Below are 23,926 nucleotides of genomic sequence, written 5' to 3' on the forward strand. Positions count from 1 at the left end.
TTTTCGAAATCAGGTTTCAGAGAGGTTATGTGACCTGTCCACGGTTATACAGCTAGTGGAAAAGTCAGGACTTGGACCCAGGACCAGTCTGGGCCTTTCATGAGTTCATTATTTATCCAACACATATCTATTGAGTACCCCTACTCTTAGCCACCACACAATTCTGCATTCCTCAGTGACATATGATTATCCTTCAGTGAAAACTCAAAGCTGATAATGTTACACTTGATCTTAGCCAAAAGGCCGAGAAGCGATTCAAAGCTGATAATGTTAGCTCTTGGATTATAGCGAGGCTTTCTTAGAATACAGTAGTCCCCCCTTATCTGCGGTTTTGCTTTCCGCAGTTTCAGTTACGCACAGTCAACCACAGTCCAACAATATGAAATGGAAAACTCCAGAAATAAACAATTCATGTTGTAAATTGTGTGCTGCTCTGAGTAGCGTGATGAAACCTTGCTCCTTCCCAATCCTCCCTACCTGGACGTGAATCATCCCTTTGGCCAGTATCTGCAAACTGTATACGATCCTCACCCATTGGTCACTTAGGAGTCGTCTCAGTTAACAGATCGACTCAAGGTATTGAAGTGCTTGTGTTCTAGTAACCCATATTTTACTTAAAAATGGCCTCAAAGCCATTCACATAACTGTTATACAGTATATTGTTATAATTGCTCCATTTGTTAAGCTATTTTTGTTTGTCTCTTACTATGACTAATTTATAAATTAAACTTTAGCATATGTATAGGATAGCTATATCTACATAGTATAGGAAAAAACATAGTATAGGTAGTGTTTGGTACTATCTGTGATTTAAGATCCACTGGGGGTCTTGAATTGTATCCCTCATGGATAAGGGTGGGGGGTACTGGAATTAAAGCACCACCTATGTTGACAAGAGGAGTTATACTTCACTTTTTCCCTAAAACATTCACATATGCTATTTGCTTTCCCCAGCCAACAGGGAGATGGATGAGGCTTTGCATTCTTCTTCGCAGAAAGCAGCCCCCTTTGGTGGGAAGCTGGAACAGTACCCAGAGGCTGAAAAGCTCCCACAATGCCGGATTAATTACCTGCATCAACCCAGTGCCTATTATGCTCCAGGCACTAGGATACGCTTTGTTTTTTCACATGAATTACCTCATTGAATCCTCACAGCTACTCTAGGAGGTGCTATTATGGTCAGGTTTGATGCACCAGGAACCTGAGGCACACAGAATTTCTCTCTGAGGGGCCCAGGTAAATGAACTTGCTGTGGTCACAGAGCTAGAGGGTGACAGGGTTCGGACTTGAGTCCAGGCAGCCGGCCAGGCCTGAGTGTTTGCTTCATGTTATTTCTGTTGTTGTTGTGTAGAATTGAATTTCCCTCAGTAAACACTCATAGGACACAATTCTACCCCATGTCAACAGCTCCAGGCCCTAATTTCTCACGGTCTTAAGGTGTCCCCATTTCTTTCCAAAGACCCTGAATTCCATTTGCTCAGAGAACTAGCTTAGATCTGTACACAGCAGGAGCTCAGTAGATCTTTGAGGAAGGAAGGAAGAAATAAAAGAAGTATGGAGGGAGGCAGAGGAAAGAAAAAGGAAACGGAACAGTGTCTGTGCAAGAGGAATCTCACCGTCTGCAGCCTCTTCCTTTCAGCCTCCACTGACGAGCGAACCGATTTGATCTCCATGGTGTGTTTCTTCACCAGGTCTTCCAGTCGCTTCACCAGCTGGTCTCTGAGATGTTTCTTCTCCTCTTCTGTTTGATGTTTGATTTTACGAAGGTCTTCTTCATATTGTCGCTTTATGGATTCCGTCTCCACACTCGCCTCTTTCTTGGTCTATAAAAGGAAAGGGGGCCTTGTAAACCTGCCAGAGTGGGGTAAGGAGAAGAGAACCACCGTTTCTCTTTTGTGCAACTTTTACAATGTTTATATCCCGATTTTACAGCCTCTTTCACAAGGTGCAATAACGTTTATAAGACTATATATTTGATATCTGTAAGAGACTTTATTTTATCCACCACTGGAAAAGGCCTCTTTAGAATAGTGTAGCTATTGACATAGCATCAGATAGGCCCATGCTCCAGTGGATTCTAAAGAATGCTTTCTTTGTTTTGACTGGGAACATATAATGGGAATCCTAAGCAAGTTTCCAGTTTCCCAGGAGCTGACGATAAGGAGTTAGGAGAATTCTGCTACATTCTCCATCTCCTAGTTGGCAGGAAGTTGGCTGGAACTTCAGACCCACACATCCACCCCTGGAACCTGGGACCTGCTGCTTCCACCTGGGTCGGTCACGGTTGGGGATTGGCCTCTACCTGAAGCTCATTCCAGCAAAGCCTCCTGTGACATCTCCATCCCCAGGGCTGGGTCAGACACTACCTGTGTAGCTGTTCCTGCTTTCATGCAGGGGCACTCCTTGGGAAAATTCGGATTCTGCCGAGGAAAGAAACTGTGGCCTTCCAAGTCATTCGCTTTCCCTGGGACTTCTGTCTCTGAAATTTGCTCTGTCTTCATGTCATCTACAAGCAGAAGTTTCAACATCATTCGGAATGCATGCAAGGCCTTTGGCAGTCAGGTACCCAGTCTGCCGCTCAGTGATTTTGCCCATTACTCCCCTGTGTAACCCCTGCTCTCTGGCCTTCTGGCCCTCACGCATGGTCAGTCAAGGTGGTGATTGTTATGTTTGCTCACACAGCATCCTGAGTTCCAGCAGTTGCTCTGCTCTCCCTTCTTAACCTAGTCATCTTCAAAGTTTTTTGACTGTGTTTCCCATAGGTTAAAAAAAAATCGAGCATGTTTCTGGATATGTGTACTGTGAAGGGATTTAAATTTAAAGGACTCTAAAGGATAAGACAAAAATAAATATAACTAAAATTGCTCAGTTTTTCTTCCCATGTTCCCCACAGTACTTATCCCACACTTTTGAGACCACTGTTCTAAACCCTCCACACATCTCTGGTTCCAACTCGAACCTCTGCTCCTCCGCAGCTTTCCAGCCCTCAGTGATTTGTTCTTTCCCAGACACTTCATTCCCCTGCTGCCTCCTGGGCCATACACATGATACCTAAGCATGTTGTGGGCTGTAATGTAACTGTCCCACAAGCTCCCTGGAGGCAGAGCCCATGCTTTGTGCCTCTCCCGGTGTTAAGTTGGTCACATCATAGGTATTCAAGAACTTTCTGATGAGGAAGATAGTGGAAGGCGCTTTGGAGTCCGACATCCTTAGATGCACACACCATCGGTATCACCAACCGGTTGGCTGGCCTTGAGCTAGCCATTTGCCCATTCTGAGCCTCATTTCCTCATCTGTGACATGAGACACTAACAACTATCTCACAAAATTATTGGTAAGACCCAATAACGTCACTGTGTGAAATGATGTCAAAACTATAAAGTGTTGTCTACGTGTGGGGAGAAAGCCAGTGTTGAGAAGTTTAGGCACTACAGTGGGCCAGATGGGGAAAAATTGGGGGCAAGGGTTCCTTTTGCATCATGCCTTTTAGATATCGGGCCGGAGGCAGCTCTAGGTGTTGGCTCACCTGTCCTATGTGGACTGGACTCGCCCACCAAGCACGTCAGATCAAACAACCCTGCCCCTCCACTCTGCTCTCTCCACAGTTTCAGGACCACCTGACAGCAGCGCCAGGCCCACCTGGTGGCCAACCTGCATCTGTAAGGAAATCGTTTCAGGGTACCTCACCCGTTTTCTGGGTCACATGACACTCCTGCAGTATCAGTCTGTCCTTGGCAACAGCCAGCTTCTCCCCGAGTTTTTTTGCAGTGCTTTTCAACTCTGAATTCTCCTGTCGAGCCTCCTTGAGCTGCACATCCAGGTCCTAAACAGACAGAAAGGGTCTCATTTGTCTGGTCAGCATTCTGGGTAGAGACAGTCTTTGTACACAGAACTGAGGTCAGATCTGAAAGCTGAGGACGTGCACAGCACAAACCCTTAGTCTGTAGAAGTCGGTGGCTCAGGGGTCACCAAATCCCTGCCCATCCTCAGATGGGCTGTGTGACCTTGGGCAAGTTATTTAACCCTTCTGTAGTGAGGACCAAATGAAATGAAGTGTCTAGGACAAAAAAAACCAACAACTCAGGGGTATAAGGAATATTAGCTGCTGCTACTTTTAGAGATGGGGCTCTGTGAGTGTGTGGGGCTCACATATTGATTTGTCAGTGGTCTGGCTCTGTACCAACACCACGTCGCAAGGATTTTAGAAAGGCAAGCTATTATAGAATTAGGCTGACCTCAGTTCAAACACTGATTAGCTACATGCCCAGCTAGGTTAGTCCTTCCGCCTCTCAGTTTCAGTCTTGTGTTCTCATTTGTAAACTGGAAGTCTCTAAGCGCTCTGAGGTCAGGGACCAAGGCCACTTCCTGGCATATAGTAGGTGTTCAATAAATATTTGCTGAACGAACGTGATTGAACGCAATGGAGGTAATAATGCTCACTTTGGTAGACGTCAAGTGCTCTGCACAGTGCCTGACACACAGTAGGTGTTCAGAATTAGGGGCCCTGATAATTACCCATTCGAAAGGCAGGAAGAGATCTTCCTTTACCTGAATCCTTTCCTTAAGCTTCTGGGCATACTTCTTCAGGTCACTGATCTTGCGGCCTCTGTGCTCCAGGTCCCCTTCCAGCTTCCTGACCTGGGCCTGCAGGGCCGACTCCTGGACCTGGAAGTTCTTGCGGAGGTCGGTCTCCTTCTCCTGCCACTGCCACAGGGCCTCGCTCACCGACTGCTGCATGGCCTGCCGGATGGCCTCGTTTTCCCGCTCGTAGGTGGCTTGCAGCTCCTCGGCCTTCCGGGCGTAGTCCTTGCTCAGTTGCTGGTTCTCCACTCGCAGCCGCTCTACCTCCAGCAGCACCTCCCGCATCTCGGGGCCGGAGCGTGGATCTGCCTTTGGGTCAGGGCTCTCCTGGGACAGCCGACCCCACTGGGGCGCCTCGTGGCTCATCAGGTGCTGGAGCCTCTTCTCGTAGTCAGCCTTGAGCTCTAGCATCTCCTTGGAGAGGGTGAGGACACGCTCGGCGTGCTCCGCCTCCACCCTCAGCTCCCGCTCTTTGGTCTCCAGCCTGCACGTGGCCGAGTGGGCCAGCGCCTCCTGCGTCAGCCTCTTCTGTAGCTCCAGGGCGCTCTCGAGGGCCTGGATGCGCTGGAGCAGCGCCTCCTCATCGGCGTGGCCCTGTTCCTGCAGGAGCTTGGCCTTGGTCTGGGCCACCGCGCTCTGGAGCTCCTCCTGGTGGGCTTCCCGCAGCGCTTCCATGCTGGCCTCCGCCTCATCCTGGCGTGTGTTCAGGGCGTAAATCACCTGCAGGAAGAGCCACAGACCCCAGTTAGTGCGACGTGTGTGGGAGTGTTGACATGACCAGAGACGTTTCTCCTCTGTGGTGGTCACTTGGGCTGACCCTATGAGCCACCCTTGAGAAGACCATTTGTGTGGAAGTGATTTGTTAGAAATTGTCCCCAGGAGAAACCATTCAGGGGACCGGGAAGTGGCACAGGGTGGAACAAAGCAAAGGGGTGACACGGCATCCAGGCCCACAGAGGGTCTGTGGCAGAGTCCCATGGAGGACCTCTGGAGTACATGAGAATCCGGCGAAGGGTTTAAAGCTCTAATTTGTTCAAAAAGAACACTCTGGGATGTGAAACACTAGAAAATAGAATTCAGCAATACATTAAAAGACTATATACCATGACTAACTGGGAATGCAAAGTTGATTTAACGTCTGAAAAATCGGTTAATGATTACATTATTACATGGCTAGAATAAAAGACCATAGAATAGAAAAAAGGAAAAAAGCCACATAATTGTCTCAGTAGACACAAGAAAAGCATTTGACAAAATCAACACCCCTTCATGATAAAAATACTCACCACAACTAGAAATAGAGGGGAACTTCCTCAACCTAAAAAAGGTTATCTATGAAAAACCCACAGCCAACATCGTACTCTGTGGTGAAAGACTGTTCTCATGACTTCAGGAACAAGACAAGAACACTTTGTTACTGTGTGGAGAAAAGAATGAAGGAAGGCAGGAGTATGATGGAGCCCACACATAGTAGGTGCTTATCACATAGCAGGTACTCATTGCATAGTAGGTACTCATTAAATGTTTCTTTCTTCTTTCCTCTCACATTATCCCCACAAAAGTAAACATCCCTTGTTTTTGGAGATGCAATCTACTCCTCCCACCCTCACCCCCAACGTCTGGAATTACTGATCAGATTTTTCAGCAGACCCACCCTTCTCCTGGGCTTGGTGCCTCACAGATCACCTGATAAATCTTCTCCTGCCACCTGCTAGCTTTCTTTCACTCACCACCTATGGTACTAAACTAAACTGAAACATCAAAGTGAGTGGCTAAGCCTCATTTATAAATCCACCTCTCCTGGAGGAGGCCCACTTCAGAATCCATCAAGGGACATGAATAATTCAGCAGCCAAGAGAACTACTGAGCACGTTGGTAAGTCTTCCCAAGGGTTTTAGAAATCCACTGCTAATGGTTTGATTTCAGAGAAAATTTCAGCTGAGGGCCTGCTAGGTTTTAGGGGTTGCATATTATAGATTTAACAAAGCTATAATTAATGGATTCTGAGCAGCAGATACTGAGGAAACTTTCCATCAAGTCTGGCAGCAGGAGTCAGAAGTGAAATGGAAAAGAAAGAAAGGAAATAATGTGTGTTGAAGGCCCAGAGTCTAACCTTCTGTGGGCCAGGTACTACCAATAGTTTGCATTTAGCCTTCTAGCAACTCTACAAAGTGGACATTCTCATGCTTATTCCTATTTTACAGATGAGGAAACTGACATTGAATGGGGTTAACTGAACACTTAGTGGTGACATAGCACAGTGCTTACATGGAGGCCTTAGAGCCTGTTGGACCTAGATTCACATTGTGTATCTCCACCTCTTTCTAGCTGTGTGACCTTAAGTCATTGAACCTCTCTGGTTCTCACGTCACCTCATCTATGACATGGGGAACACAGTACCTATCTCACAGATTCATTTGCAGATGAAAATGACATAATGAACCTAAAACCCTTAGCAGCGTTCCTAGCACAGAACACATACTCAAGAAATTCTGTCTGTTAATACGCATTTTTCACTATTATTGATATTGTTGCCAAAAGTAGAGTTAAAAATAAATGATAAAATACATTAACTAATGTGAAAAATAATGCTAAAAAGTGAAGAACAGGTCCCGAACAAGGCTGGACTCCTGCAAGCAAATGGGTTTGGAATGGATTTCTAAACGGAGCCCAAGATGCTAATTAAAATCTCACCATTACCCATCAGAGAGCTGTTACTAGGCGCCTGGCTGAACATGGCATTGAGCTGTGAGGCATACGCTTCTGAGTAATTGAAGCCCAACTGTCTCCCAAAGCAATTTAGACTGAGACTGAGCTGAAAGGAAAGGGCAGTCTCTCCAGAGGCTCTTAATTAGAGCCCTTCCTCTTACTGGCCCAGGCCAACACTCACACAGATACGGCCTTGCCAGTCTTCTAGGGAGTTTCACCAGCTGCGTAAGATGTGGGACCTGGAAAGGGACCACCTTGTCCTTCAAATCTCAAATGACTTGTTTACAGCTGTTTGAAAAGCAAAGACTAGAATAGCCCCCTTTTTTTAGCCAACCTGGTCAGTAGATATGCGTATGTGTTAGTGATACTTCTTCTGTGAATAAAACCAATACAAAGAAATCATAATACCTCTCACAGGAAATATTTTAACAGAGAAGTAGGAGCATGAAAACGCCACGCATACAAACAAATGCGTGTGAACTCAAAAGCAGAAAGAGCCACTCTTCAAATTTACCTGTTTCGGTTACAATTTTATAAATTTAAATTCTGAAAGCAGACTTTGTGTGCAAATCTACATAGACATGCAGATCCGTTTGTTCCATATAAATAACAATGAGTGCTAATGTTACTTTTACATAGCACTGTCCAGTTCACAAAGCAGCTTTACAAGGTAAACCCCACAGCATGAACAATAAATATACTAAACGCCCATTCTAAATGAATTTTTATTTTCTCCACTGTTCTTTGGGGGGAAAAAATCTCTTTAAACATTTTCCAATCCATTCATTGTACCTTCTGCATAGTCCTCAGATAAGCAATGTTTCAAGCTAAATATTCTTGTGCAGACAACACCTTAACCACCCAAAGATCCATGTATAATACTCAGATCACCTGTGCAAATTGTTTTAGCAGCCCTGGCTGAATTTTTGTGCTCTGGCTGTACGTGGTCTCGAGTACAGCAGCAGGATGATGGGTAGATATTGCTCACTTAACCTCTACACCAGCAGTGGAAAGGACACACTGGGTCATATTCATGGGCCAGACATTTTTTGTCTCTGACTTACGAGGTCTGACAATCATGTTCACGAACTCATCCTAGACAAAGTGCTCCCTACCTCATTGCTGAATATCACTATGGTCACCTTCGAAGTACTCCCCTTGGGAAGCTATGCACTGATGCCAGTGCCTAGTCCACCCTTCAAAGCAATTTTGGAACTCTTTTTCTGGAATGGCCATCAGAGCTGTCCTTGTATTACCCTTGATGTCCTGAATGTCATCAAAATGTCTTCCTTGCAATATTTCCTTTATCTTCAGGTAAAGAAAGAAGTCATTGAGGGCCAGGTCAGGTGAATAGGGAGGGTGTTCCAATACAGTTATTTGTTTACTGGCTAAAAACTCCCTCACAGACAGTGCTGTGTGAGCTGGTGCATTGTCGTGATGCAAGAGTCATGAATTGTTGGCGGAAAGTTCAGGTCATCTAACTTTTTCACGCAGCCTTCTCTGCACTTCCACATAGTCAACTTGGTTAACTGTTTGTCCAGTTGGTACAAATTGATAATGACTAATCCCTTTGTTATCAAAAAAGGTGAGCAACACTGTTGCAACAAGTTCATGAACTTAATTGTCACAACTCCTACGCTACCAGGAGCAGCTGTGGGAGTACAGAGCCCATGCCAGCCCACCATGTCAGGGATCTCAAAAAGTCAGGAGTAGATTCTGTTAAGTTAAAATAAAAAGGATATAAAATTGAAGATGCAACATGGTTCTGATTTTGTTTTTAAATCATATACACATATCAACAAAGGGGAAACTTAAGAATGACCAGTTATTTCTGGGTGGTAAAAATTATTTTTTATTTTTTTGCTTTTGTGCATTCCCTAATTTCTTCTATGATGACTGTACACTTCAATTACAATCAGAAAAACATCTAGGTTTTTTTTTTTTTTTTAAGGATACGGATATACAATCAAACCATTCTGCATTTAATCTGCAAGTGTTTAAGTTTGAGATACAAGCCCTGGAAGGAAAAGCAGATACTGATGAGGAGTGTCGAGCCTGAGGCCTCCGCCGAGGGGTCTGGCTTTGGCTGTGCTGCCTCCATCCGGCTGGTGAGAAGCAGAAGTTGGTCTAGTGTGGTCTCAGCAGCCAAACGATAGATATGTTCTTTTCCATTAAGGACTTGGTTCTCTGGGGAAGATGACTTTAAGAGTCATGTTGCTGCTGTGGGTGTAATGATGTGTGAAAGGTGCTACTGGAAGCTTCGATCCAGGAGACAGAGAGCAACAAACCACAGACAAATAATGGATATCATGTTGGGTACAGCACTCTCGGCTTCCAGAAATGAGCTTTTGAATTCATCCTCGCACAAGCCTCTTCTGGGAATGAATGTGTATCAACAGTAAGAGCAGCTGGCTTTTGTAAAGTTGAGGGAAAGCACTGCCTAAAAATGTCTGGAATCATTTCCTCCAAATCACCCCCCTGTGACTATCCTGTGTTAGGGCCCCTTCATCCTTTCCTTGCCAGAGTGTTGTTTGTAAACCCAAGGGCTGACTACGAGGCATCCTGCTTACTGCTGCAGAGAGGCTCCTCGTCACCCACAGCAGTGGCTCTCAACCTCTGCCCCAGTGTCCCTGAGGGTAGGACATGGTCTATGGGGGACTCACCACTGTACAGCCTGCTGGCTTTGTGAGGACAAAGTCAGGACTCACTCAACTTTGTGTCCACTTGCCAATCACTGGGCCAGGCAACTAGAAGCGGGCACACAGTGGGTCCTGTGTAAGAGGCTGGTGAAATGAACTAGGAGGGACTGGTACACAGCACTGTATCCTCACCATCTAACAGAACCCCTGGTCCAGAATTCAACAGAGGGTAAATGAATGAATAAATGAATGATAAGAAAAATAAAGGAAGAACTCTGTATGACAGCAAGGGGACACCATTCAGATGTGTTATACGCAAGTGAAATTATGCAGGGCTGCCTTGGAAGAAAGCATGCAATTATTATTTCCATCTAACAGATTTTAAAAAATGCAGTTTGGTGATTTGATTCATCCTAGGTAACAAAATCAGAAAATAGAAATTATTTTTCAATAAACATCTAGTGAGCACCAAATATGTTTCAGACGCTGAATCCAGAGCTCTTTTTACTCAGTTCAAATCTGATAGCTGTCAAACTCTTATTAGCACATTCTTTTTTTTTTTTTTTTTTAAGATTTTTTATTGGGGAAGGGAAACAGGACTTTATTGGGGAACAGTGTGTACTTCCAGGACTTTTTTCCAAGTCAAGTTGTTGTCCTTTCAATCTTAGTTGTGGAGGGTGCTGTTCATCTTCAAGTTGTTGTCCTTTCAGTCTTAGTTGTAGGGGGCGCAGCCCACCATCCCTTGAGGGAGTTGAACTGGCAACCTTGTGTTTGAGAGGACGCACTCCAACCAACTGAGCCATCCGGGAGCTCAGCGGCAGCTCAGCTCAAGGTGCCATGTTCAATCTTAGTTGCAGGGGGCGGAGCCCATCATCTCTTGTGGGACTCGAGGAATTGAACTAACAACCTAGGGGTTGAGAGCCCACTGGCCCATGTGGGAATCGAACCGGCAGCCTTCGGAGTTAGGAGCATGGAGCTCTAACCGCCTAAGCCACCGGGCCGGCCCTAGCACATTCTGAAGGGTAGTATCTGGAAGGTGGCCAGCGTGGGTTCTGACAATAAAATTAAATACAAAATCATCTCTCTTATCACTAATGGTGAGTCTTCTTTCTATTGGCTGAGTTCCCTTAGTCAGTCTTATAAAATCTGCCAGTTTTAGAGGGTAGAAATGTATTGAGTACATATCCTGAAATTCCTTTCTTTGCTTTTAAAAAAGAAAGGTTTGGAAGTTATGAAATAATGCCCTTTCAGCATATCTTGTCTCATCCTTCTGGTCCAGTAGAAAATATGTGAAATTCCTTTTAAAATCTTTATGTTTTAGCAACTAAATCCTAGAAATGCACTGACTTACTAATCAGGACACTTCTAGATACAAAAAAAGAAATCCAAATCCACTAATTTTGGAAAAAGGCAATTTATTGGCTCATGTACCTGTAAAGCCCAGAGCCATTTGCTAGCTTCAAGTAAAGATAGAAAACCAGGCTCTTCAATGATGTCACCTTGACTCTCTTTCCATCTCACAGTTTTGCTTTTCTCTGAGTTGGCTTTTCTTCTTGGGCACGTTCTTGGCAAAGTCGCCACAGGCACCATCAGGATTACGTTTTACTAGCTTAGTGTGCCCCCAGAAAGAAAGCTTCTCTTTGTCAACATTTCGAACAAAACTCTCCAAGTTGACTCTATTCACCTGAGCAAGGTCATGGGTCTAACACTAATTCCCGTGCCCAATGGGATAGAATACATTGATTGGCTAATTTTAGGTCACGTGGGGTTCAGGGTAATGGGGTTGACCTGCCTCAACCACGTGGACTGAGGAATGACAGATGGTGTTGGTGACGCTAACAGTGAGGACGCTCCTGACAACACTGAGAATAGCAACTACCACTTCCTCGGGGCTTACAAGGTGCCAGCCACTGAAGTCACCACATTATACACCCTCGCTCATCTCACCCTCACAACAACCCCACAGCAGGTAAGTCTCCTTACTGCCCAATTTTACAGACTGGCAAACCAAGGCATGGAGAGTTTGGGTAATGTGACTGAGATTATGGGGCGGGAGAGCAACCAAACCAGGACTCTCTTCCAGGCTCTCTCTTGAGCCTGTGTTCTTAACTGCTGTGTAAACCACTTCAAGAAAATAGGAATGCTAATTAAGGAAAAGGGAATTCTAATTCTGTGATTGGTAGGGTCTTAAGTGAAAGTAAATCTTAATTCTGTGATTGGTAGGGTACAGGCTAAGCTGCTACAAAAAGACTCCCCCAAATACACATGGTTTAATAATGTGGAATTTAATTTTCTCTTTCTGATAATAGTCCCAAGGCCGATGGTGGTCAGCAGTGGGTGGAAGGCTTTGGTCAACGACCATTCAGCTCTGCCACCTTCAACCTTGATCAGTTCTCAACCTGCAGCTTCTGTTATCTGGGCCCAAGGCCACTGCCACGTTTGTTGCCATTCCCATCAGTAAGAAGGGGAAATAGGGGAGGTCCAGGATAAGCAGCTTGTGCTTGGATTGGGGATGAAATGGAAGGTGCATACATCACTTCTCTCACCCCGCATTGGCCTGCACTTAATCCCATAGCTGCATGGGAAGCTGGGAGAGGCAGTCTCTGGCTGAGCTGCCCTGTGACCAGTGAAAGCATCGATGGTTCTATTACTAAAAGGAAAAGAGGAGGCAGGTTGTTCTCTCCATGCCAGTGCCTTAGAAAGTTAAAGGCAGATCTTGGCTTTCACCAAATCTACACTGTTTTATGCATAAATGAGGAAGCCAAGGGGCAGAGAGTTTAAGCAATTTGCCAATATGCTTAAACTCATCAGGGCAGAACGGAAACTAGAGCTTGTCCCCTAATTTCCAGTCCAACGTTCTCTTTATCGAAATTGAGTCTTCAGATTAAACTGAAAGGTTACCATCAAATTCCTAATTTGTGGCAGAAAAACACAATGACCTTTAGGAAATGATACCTGACTGTGACATTGCACAAATATTGAACAAAGGTTCAAAAGGAGTGAATACATGTCAAAAAGAAAGGTGAATGTAGCCACAGAATTTTAAGATTGTAAGCACGAGATCGCCAAGACTGTGTCTTCCTCAGGAGCCTACTGATTTCTATACCGACACACAGCTTGTGGGAAAGAGCCACGAATGGGCCTTTATCCCTTGGTTTTCAGTGTTGCTTCCACTGAACTTCAAAAGTCCCTCATGAGAAGGATAAAGGGTCTCAGAACACCCTAAAGGTGGAGCCCATATGACTCCCAGGAAATCCCACTTCTATCTCTTCGGGTGTTAGGTATAGAATTTGTTATTCTCTAATATGGTTCACACTCAGAAACTAGTCAGTTTCAATTCAATCACCTCCATTTATAGAAGTCCTTCCCTTTATCAAGCACCATGCTAGGGGCACAGGGATGCAAAGATACAGAAGCCACGGTCTTTGTCCTAGGAGCTTACCGCTTAGTGACAAATACGTAAAAAACAACCAGGAAGTGGCATAAAAATGACATAATGGCTGGATATAGAGTGGTGGCTACTTTATTTTCCCAGAAAACAATATTGGACACACCATCTGTGACCGACTCTGCCCACAGGGCTGAGTAGGTATTCTCGGCTGGGCTGATGATAGAACCCCACCCCTCTGACCTAAGTGATTGGCACAGGATGGGCACGTGAACCAAGGCCAAGCAGAGTCCTTCCGGGGGTCTTATTCATCGAGATGGGCGAGAATCTCTCTCTTGCCTATTCGGTCTGAGGGTTGGAAGGATGTACATTCAGAGGGACCTGTGGCCTTATTCTCCATCACATGGAAAAATCCCATTGGTAGGACAGAATGACTGCCACACAGACCAGTGCAGGGATATAAGTAGGAGAAAGTGTTACAGAAATCCGTCTGACTGAGACAAATATCCAGGTCCTTGCATCACCATCATCAGCATCGTCATCACAATTAACACTTTTAGTGCTTACTTTATGCCAGGAATGGTGCCTACATAAAATGTAGGCATTTTACATCATCTCATTTAATAATGATAATGATAGAATTATTAATAAAAGTATGAAGGTATTATTATTATTCTCCTTCTTTTATAGAAGAGCAAACTGTGTGCCACAGGTCACACAACTAGTGAGAGAGCCGGGTCATGAAGCCAAATTTATCTGACTCTAAAATCTTAGTTCCTTCTACTGCACGCTGGGGCCCTGACCCACAGGCACTGTGCCCTGCAAGCTGCAGGCAGCCTGAGTGTCCCGGGCATTCAGACCATTGGTCCTCAGGCTGGACTAACTCTGGGGAGCGCTTCTTCTGTGCGTTGATTCCTGCTGGGTCTCTGCCCCAACCTGACCTCCCTTCCTTGACCGACATGGGTGCAGGTCCTCCCTGCAGGCAGACATCTCAAGTCTCGTCCCAGGACAGCTGCCCCACGGTGGGCATCAGACTCTGCCGCTACAGTTCCTACCCTGTCCAGAGTAGAAAGAGGCATTTGTGACCCCCACATAGCATCTCCACAGGAATGCATAAGGGTACAATCAGCAAAATCCAAACTATTGGAGACTTTGCAGGACAAATAATCCAGTTTCTTAAACAAGTAAAAAAGGGGAGGAGGATATGTGTCTGTGTGTGTGTGTTTATGTGAAACTACAGATTAAGAGAAATCTAAAAGACGTATCAACCTATTGCAATAAATACATTCTTATTTGAATCTTGGTTTGAAAAGAAAGTTGAAACAATGTTATTGGACAAAACTGTAAGACAATACAAGGAGTAGAGGGAAACATGGATTAAATGTGAACACTGACCAGATATTTTCTGACATTAAGGATTTATTGCTAATTTCTTCAGTGTGATAACGGTATTACGAATATGCTATAAAAAAGAATGCTTGCCTTTCAGAGATACATACTGAAATATTCGTGGATGATCTACTTCCAAGATTGCTGTAAAATAATCCAGAGGTAGGAAGTAGATATGGGTCTAAATGAAGCCTGATTAACATACATTGGTCATTTCTGAAGTTGGGCAATGGGAGTACGTTGTACTGTTGTTCTGTCTAGCGTTGTATACGAGGATACAGTAAGCCCTCACTTAGCGTCATCAATAGGTTCTGTGACTTTAAGTGAGTGAAATGACCTATAACAAAACCAATTCACCATAGGATAACTGTAGATATAAACATTTAAATTCCCACAGTATCTCATCACCATTATAATGAAACGACATTGAATGAAATGATGTTATTCAAGGACCTGCTGTACTTGAAATTTTCACTGCAAACAGTTATACAAAAACAACAAGAAATGTCTTGTTTGGGAGCTCATGATTGGCATAACCAGAATCACATCAAGAAATTCAGCTGCCAGGAATTCTGAGAAATACAATTGTAAGCTTTCCAGGATCTGTAGCACATGCTAGAATCAGGGCTGAAATACGTGTGAGTGAGATCATCAGCAATGTCCATCTTCAAATCTGTATCTCAAATCCTGATCGCTCTCTTAAAGGACCACTAGAAATACCCAACTGCCCCCTTGCAGCTTGACTTCCATGTCTCCCAGAACTCCCCAACTCAGCATGTCCAAAACAAAACTCATCATTTCCCCCCCAGCCCTGCCCCACCCCCACTAAACCTGCCTTGCCGCTAACTAGCTGTGTGACCTCAGAGAAGCCCTTGGCTGGTCTAATCTCCAGTTTGTGAACTGGGGGAATATCTAAGTTACCTCAGGTCATTTCTAGCTCAAGGAATGTACAGGACTAAAACTTGCATCTTTTGTCAGTGTTAATTTGATTATGGATTGTTTTTAAAAAAACAACCCACCTTAAAAGGGACTTAGCCTATCTATTTGCAGAAGCAGCGATATTTTATGATAATCTTAGTATCAGTTTAGCCATCAGTGGTTATTTTATTCAATACTGGCAACTGCAGTATATTTGGCTGACATTTCAAATAGCTCTCAATTGTGTTCAGCATGGCCTTGTGCATCCTAGAACCAACTAGCCACGGAGCTGAGCACCTGCCTCCCTGCAGCAATAGCCAAGGAACTGTTTGTTATTGTGAAGATAATTTAGATGGCTGGGCTTTTTTTCAGGCCCACGCTTTTGTATCTGTTTCAGAAATGTGACAGGTGCAATTTTTTTCCAAGGCAAGAGGAAGAGATGGTTTGGACCCCTCGTGTCTGTTGAAGCATCTGTGGAAGGGTGACTTGTCATTTTTATTGCATAAGTGAGGGTGCTCTCATGGTGAAGTGGAAGGGGTGATAAACAAGATTCTTGGAGGCCGTTAAGTGGTACTTAGTGGGAGGGAGGCCTGAGTGACAAGTTCACATTGCTCAGGGATCTCTGCTCCACACCACTCTACACTGGCAGACTGACCGTGGTGTTTGACTTCATTTCCCTCTCCTCAGAAGGTTTACCTGATTTAAGAGGGTTAAAAAAGTCAAGTAAGCTTAATACAAATGGAATAAAAGATAATTGGGAAAAGGCAGATCAGCTTCTTTAGGCCCATTCAGAATTTAACCCTGCTATAAAAACAATGCATTTTAAATTCAGTTGATCTTTTATCAGAGGCAATACAAGTGTGACGTCAGCTTGGGCACCCTACCCTATCCTTGAGATTTAAAGGAAGTGTGACTTGCGCCTCCATGAAATATACAGTGGGAATCCCAGCATCACCCGCCTTTGGGTTTTCAGGGGGCTGGCTTCTGTTTCTCCCTGTCCCCTCTAGCTCCACGCTCCTGCTTCCGCTGGACTCATGCCCTCATTCCTCAGCTCATTGTCCAGATGTGCTGTCCTGCTTCTTGGCCAACGTTGCGAAGCAGTGGTCCCTGCCCAGACTTCTTTACTCTCCCAAGGGCTGCCTCTGCAGGGGTCAGTGGGCAGTAGAGTTGTCTGCAGCTTGGAGGGGTGTTACACTGCATAGCATCATAGCTCAGTGAGCAGCTTAAAGATGGATATGAGGCATCTACGTTCTTAAAGAGAATTCAAGAAAATGTTCAGCCATTCGCTGTCATGTTTTACAGCCATTTGCCCTCAGGGCCCCCAGGAAGACACGTGAAAGCCAGAGGGGAGGGATGTGCCCTCCCTTCAGGAGAGGGAGCTGGGGGAGGGGTGGGAATATCAGCAGCACTGGGCAGGAGCGGCCATGGGGCCCCTCTTCCCTAGGAGGACAGACGGACAGGGCAACCGGAAGCAGCCGTGAGGTGCTGTGAAAAGCAAGCGTGACAATGGGTGTGCCACCCAGGACCCGCAGGGAAAGAGGACAGCATTTGCTATGGGTGGTTAACAGGATCTATCTTCCAACTAACTAAACCTCAATGGTACTTCTGGGCGTGCCCTGCAGACACTTTCTCCTTGCAACAACCCTGAGGCAGGCAGGTGAGCTGGGCACTGTGCCTGTTAGACAGATGGAGACAGGCAGCCATGGGGCACGTGTGCAGGGTGATCTAGGCAGGGGTACAGCTGAAACCAGAACCGAGCCTTCGGATGCTGTTATGAACGGAGGTGGGTCCCCACCCAAATTCATATGTTGTAGCCCTCACCCTGATGTGACTGCATTTGGAGAGAGGGTCCTTAAGGAGGTAATTCAGGAGGTCATAAGGATGGAGCCCTAACCCAGTGGGACCGGTGTCCTTATAAGAGGAGGAAGAGACATCAGAAACCTCTCTCTCCTGACGTGTGCAGACAAAAGGCCACATGAAGACAGAGAGAGGGCACTGTAAGCAAGCCAAGAACAGACCCCTCCGAGGAAACCAACACCGCCAGCACCTTGCTCCTGCACTTACAGCCTTCGGAATTGTGAGAAAATAAAATGCAGTTATGTAAGTCACCCAGTCGGTGGTATTTCGTTATGGCAGCCAGAGCTGACTAATACAGATGCCAACTCCTGGCTCTCTGCACCAGCTTCTCCCAATCGTGGCCCATCACCCAGGCCACCGATGACCAACTATAATGACTTTTTTCAGGGCTCAACCCACCTTCCCTTTTTGTACCACCTGCCACCAGACAACAGTCCCTCTTGAAGGCTCTCCTCCCATGGCTTCAGAAACTCCACCTTCACCTGTGTCTCCTGGTATATTTCTGAGGGCTCTTGTTTATAGCTAGCCATCCCCAAGGTTCTGTTTTTGATACCTTTTCTCTCTGCAAATTCTCCCTGGAAAAGTTGTCAAGAGATCTATTGCCATAAGGAGTTTGAACAATCTCCTCCATACCAATGAACGGAAGTACCCAGCATAGAATCAGCTTGTACTAAGTATTAGCTGAATTAATGAATGAATAAATAAACAAACACACAAACTATCCTCTATGAGTTGAGAATTCTTAGTCTAGAGAACTTTCTGGGCTTCAACCCTACTGTCTTAGTCAGGGACTGCCCACAATAATGCCGCATAACGAACTACCCCCAAAACTCAATGACTTACAACTAGAAACATTAGTTCTCATGTCGGGTAACTGTGCTTGAACTGATCTAGGCCAGACCTGGCTGAGTAAATCCGCCTTATGGTTCAGGTTTCCTATCTTCTGGGCTTGTCTCCAAGTTGTGAGCTGGATTCAGGTCTGCTCCCTTAGGGCCAGGATACGGGGGCAGTGGCCACTCAGCATATGTTTTTCTCATGGTGATCCCAAACGGCACAAGCACATTTAAGGCCTCTGCCTGGGTCCACATCCTCTATCTAACACTCCATAGACCAAAGCAAGTCTCAAGGAGATGCCCACCATCGATGGGATGACGAAGTAATCTCTGCTTATGGGGTGGGGGAGGAAGGCATGAGCGAGTGACAATTTGCTGAACAGAATGCGAACATGCAGACTAGCACAGCTATATATCAAATCTTCCACAAAACATCTCCCCCTTGGATGTCTTACAAGCTCCTTAAATTCTCCACGTTGTTTGCTAAACACTGGCAGTCTGCCAACTCCCTCCTTTTGTAGAGTTGGGTCTTCTTGTCCATATCCAATTAGCAGGGGATCCTTCTGGATTTGGACAGAACACCTACTTCTCACTGCCAAGTCCCCGAAATTCTGAATCATTCACTTTCTGGAACCCCTCACTTGGCCCACACAGCCGGACAGCTCTCCCATTGCAGACATGTGCCTAATTCCCTCCTGTTTTGTCTGTGTTTTTCGGACACTGCATCCCAAGTTACTCTCTACGGGATGCTCATTTCTCAGCTCCCATCGATTTAGCACTAGTTCTTCCCCTGTCTGTCAACCAGTTACCGAGGGCCCGGCTTGTCCTGTGTGGCAGCTTGCCTAAGTTACAGCGAAGAGACTGGACACTGGACAATACTTTAGAGCACTCACCTCCTACTTTGGAAATGAGCTTCTCTCCATCAGCTCTTCTCTGGAAATAGCAACTCATGGACTAGCCTATGAGCCACCTCTTGTGGAACTGACATTAGAACCCACCACAGGGGAGAGAGGTCAGCGAATGAGTTACTCATTAGCTTTTACTTTCCTGCGGCCTGGTCTAGATTACGTTCAGAGTGCACACATGCAAACATAACCCCATACTCAGCTCGAATCTCCCCTCTCATATTTATTTAGGCTGTCGCCAGACAATTTGATAGGCTTCCTCAGGACAAATGGGCCCTGCTCCAGGGGGCAGAGGACGGGAATAGCAAGTTTGGGTGGACGCACTTTGGCAGCGCGAAGAGGAAAAGCTTTGCGAGATGAATGTCGGCAGCTTTGCTGGCTCTTGCCTTGCTGTATTAATTTCTCCTTTAAAAGAAAGCTGACCCATTTTTTCCAGCCTGCAGCGCTAATGGACTCTTTATTCAGAGGCCATCCTTCTCCCACATAAAGACCTGCATTGTATTTAATGATAAGTTTTTTTAATGGAATTTGCTATTTCTGGGTCTCTGGGAAAATGCCATTAATGAGCTTGCAAGTGCAAGGAATACCAGATGGTTGAGGGGCATGCTTTTCAAGGGCAGACTACCCTGGCAGGAAAACGAACAAAACCCAGAAACAGGTTCTTTTTCACTTTGTTGGAACTGGTCTGGCTCAACTGCAACTATAATCTAGACACGTTTTAGAAGAAAGATCCATGTCCCCTCAGTGGGTCTCCTCACTCACGTTGCACCCAGTCACGTAAACAGGCGTTGACCTATTCCAGGTTTGAAGGGGTGACAGATGTTAACCTGCTTAGTTGACCCACGTGTCTTGGTCTAGCTTTGCACTCTGCTGATGATTCCATTATGATTACGATGCCAGAAGCGTTTGTGGATGACAGAGTAAGGAGTGAGCACGTAGGACGTCGGGGAGCGGGTACATGAAGAGTGTTATCTTCACATTAATCTTTCTTTTATTGCCTGCAGTGATTCAGCTCTGGCCCCAAACCCAGAAACACAGAAGCCTTGTGGTTAACCGGTGGTGCCCTCCTTCATAAAGTAGTTTATTGCTCATCTTATTACTCCACAAGAGCCTGCCAAGTCGCATCTGTACCTGGGAGCAGCTCATTGAAGCACATGCAGTACTTCTCTTCAGGGAGGTCCCACTATTTTGGCATCCTTTGCCATTTCCTGTGATGTGCTGGCACCCAGCAATGCATTCGCACCCTTACAGAGGGGAGTTTTGCTGTTGCATCCACCCTTTACTGTCTGCCCTCTGTGTCCCTGCACTATTGGGGGGTGGTGGTGTCAAAGATGTATAAATAAGGCACAAGACGAAGTCCTTGCCCTCAAGGGTTTAACAGTTCAACGTAATCCAACTCATTACAGAATAGTATTGAGAGCAGGGCACTACGTGAGAAGCGGTTGGAAGTTCAGAAAATGACAAAGGCAAAATAGAGGGTCCTGATTATCCTAAAGGCGAGCTCAAACTGTCCTCAGTCTGCAGCCTCACCTGAGCTTGTTTAGAATGCAAATTCTCAGGCCTCCCCCTTGAGCGACTGTGGGGAGCCATGGTTTCTTGCAACCCTGAACCTTGCAGACTGGCTCGGTTTCTGCCCCCATAACATTGTCTCTGCCTTATCTGAGAGGCGCCTAACGGCTGCTGAGGAATGTGGTGGAAACGGCCAGTTCCCGGACACAGAAGACTAAGGGCTTTCTGGACAATTGGTAGGTTCTGTCTCCTTGAGATATTTACTTTTGTGAGTTTCAGTGACCTTGTATCTTCTATGTCAAAGTAAAAGATTTACTTTCGCTGAGATAATGCATATCTTCTTCGTTTAACTGCATGTACTCAAACTGTATATATTGGTTAGAGATAATAAACTCAGGGCTTCAGCATGACTGAAGACCGGCCGCATTAGCATTTGTGTGTGTCTTTTATTTCATTCCCACTCCCCCATTCAGGTACTGATCGACTCGTGGCGGCTGGCCCGTCACAAGCGACTAAATGAGAAATGCTGCAAGGGAACCCAGACATTTGTGTTCAAACTAATGTTTGAGCAGAAGTGGCTGAAAGAGCTTCTAGAGAAGTAGAGGAAATAAGACAAACACATAGTCTCACTACTACCAGACAGCACGAGCCCAGTGCTGGGCAACAGACCAGGACCTGTCATACAGACCAGGACGTACACAAACCAGAGGCCCCGCACCCTTTGCAGTGGTTTTAGAGTCAGGCTGGAGTCACAGTCAACAATGGAGCTTTAAAAATGCATACTTGCCGGAGCCCCACCCAAAGGTTTTAATTCACTCGTCTGAATGTGTGTTAAAAAATAAAAAAAGCTCCGTAGTTGATTCTGACAATTATCAAGGAGAGAACCTCAGGAGGGGTCTGAGAAGGGAGAAGCCTGCAGCAATGGTGAATGGGACACTGTGATAGAAAGCCAGTGTATTTGCTTCCCGTGGCTGCCATAACAAATTCCCACAAACTTGTGGTTTAAAGCAACAGAACTTTGTTCTCTCACTACCCTGGAGGTCAGAAGTTCAAAATCAAGGTGACTGCAAGGCCACGAGCCCTCCTGAGGCTCAGGGGGAGAATCTGTTAGTTGCCTCTTCCAGCTTCTGGTGGATCCAGGGTCCCGTGGCTTGTGGCAGCTCAGCTGCAATCTCAGCCTCCGCCTTCACACGGCCTTGGCCTCTTCTGTGTGTTATCCTGTCTCAAATCTCCCTCTGACTTTCTCTTGTAAGCACATTTACTGGAGTTAGGACCCACGCGGATAATACAAGACGATCTCATTTCAACATGCTTTCCTTACTTGTATCTTCAAAGACCCTTTTTCCAAATAAGGCAGCATTCACAAATTCCAGGGATTTGATATCTTGCTTTTGAGGGTGGTGGTGGTGGATTTTTCGGTCTAGCACAGTTATTATCAAGAGAAGACAGCATCGGCCAAGTGCACAGTTAGCAAGCAGCAAAAACAGACTGAACAGCCTCTTGGGCTTGCAATTTTAACAAAACGAGAGACTGAAGTTCAAGGGGCAAAGTTATTATGGTAGCTGTTCAAGATTCAGCAGGCAGGGGCAAATCTTTTCAGGAAAATTTTATACCCAGTCTCCCTCAGAACACTGGGACAACACTATTTCTGATGAGGATATCAGAGATTCACAGTAGGTCTTTCTGCTTTGGGACCTGAAGTTTCCACAGGTAAGAAAAAGGCTTCCTCACGAGTCACGGACAAGACAGGGAGAATTGCTGGTGTGCTAGTATGCGTCCCACTGAGCTGTGAGAGAGCTGTTCATTTCCCTGAGCCCTGGAAGCATTTTCCACGTACATCCTCTTACCCTGGAGGTTCAGGATGTAGTGAGTAACTTCAAATAGGTCCATTAAACAGTCATGATGTGAACTGACAGCCTCAGCCCAGGATTATGTCACTGCAATTTGAAAACAATGATGCCATTGTCTCCATAACTATGAGTGTTCCAGTGTTCGGATTGTAGAAGAGAGTTGTAGAAAACGTGCTTTAAAACAGCAAGCTTTGTAGTTCACAAGTCAGGACCTCAGTACATCTTGTCCATTAGACTGTTTTCAATTAATTGCTAAATATGCCTCTCTCCAGGCCTCCCTCTTCCAATCTTCCTGATATTCTTTCATGGGAGTCTACCTGTAACAAAGGTGAGTTCTGCTCACAGAAATCTATCTCAAGGACATAATCTAGCAAGTGTGCAGGAAAACAGTCCAGGGTGTATCCATGCTGATTATAATAATGAAAAACTGAAATCAATCAAAATGTCCACTCATAATAGTCCCTGCCTATCTCAGGGAACCTTCTTTGATTGTTCAATGTTTTTGCACTTTTTGTTTGGTAGCATATCAAAATGGAAATTTAATTTTTGTATAAAAACTGGTTAAGTTCTTTTAACCAGTCTCTATTCAACCAACATGTGGATAATAGTCCTTATCCTTTCTCTGGAAAACTATCACACTTCTGTTTACACTACTTGTTACCTGTTTATGCCAGTGGTATTTACTATGGTAATGATGTAATTCAACACCATATTAAATCAACTATGTGAATGTAAAAACCAAGTTGTTCCTATGAAAACCGGGTTGAATGCTTTAGAAAGACTCAATAAAGGCCACTTACTAAACAAAAAACTGGTATCAAATTAGGTGTGACAGAGAAGTAAAAAGTTTTAAAGGTTTGGAAGGATTCTGAACTCAGATTCAAATTTCATATAATTTTCGCATGTAAACAGATATTCTTCTTTTTTATCTTTTTTTAAGCATTTAAAAATGTAAAAACCATTCTCAACTCACAAGCCAATACCAAAATGGGAAGTGGGCTAGATTTTGCCTGTGGGCCATAGTTTGCTGAGCCCTGTTTTAAGTTGAAATAATATTATGTTATGTATGTGCTAGGTTTTTTCTTTTATGGTTTTCATTTTTCAATTATTCAAAATGTCCTAATGACATTGAATAAGAGGGCTTCTATTTTGTCTGTTCATACTCTTTCTACTTCTCTTGCCTGTAAGGTCCATGAGATAAGAATTTTACCTGGCACATAACAGGTGCTCAGTAAATGTTTCTTAAATGAATGAAGTGAAATTATACACTATTCGTACAATGGAATACTAACACAACCATTAAAAATTATGACAGAGTTCAAGATTTGTTGTGAAGGGGAAAAACGCT

The 23,926-nt window shown here is 45.1% G+C and overlaps 1 protein-coding gene across 2 annotated transcripts in view; it reads right to left on the bottom strand.

Moving 5' to 3' along the window:
* FAM184B (family with sequence similarity 184 member B) overlaps positions 1-23,926 on the bottom strand; it is an 87,826-nt gene that overhangs the window by 43,310 nt on the left and 20,590 nt on the right. For both annotated transcript variants that reach the window (XR_012492762.1, XM_074321740.1), the window contains exons 5-8: positions 4,549-5,301; positions 3,688-3,823; positions 2,367-2,506; positions 1,617-1,823 (exon numbers count right to left, since the gene is read on the bottom strand). Coding sequence is in view for 1 of the 2 variants with exons in the window: in XM_074321740.1 (XP_074177841.1) it covers positions 1,617-1,823; positions 2,367-2,506; positions 3,688-3,823; positions 4,549-5,301 (1,236 nt within the window). In the remaining variant the exon portion in view is untranslated. The remainder of the gene's footprint in view (positions 1-1,616; positions 1,824-2,366; positions 2,507-3,687; positions 3,824-4,548; positions 5,302-23,926) is intronic.

The sequence above is a fragment of the Rhinolophus sinicus genome, linkage group LG02 (genome assembly GCF_036562045.2).
Source record: "Rhinolophus sinicus isolate RSC01 linkage group LG02, ASM3656204v1, whole genome shotgun sequence".
Classification (NCBI taxonomy): Eukaryota; Metazoa; Chordata; class Mammalia; order Chiroptera; family Rhinolophidae; genus Rhinolophus; species Rhinolophus sinicus.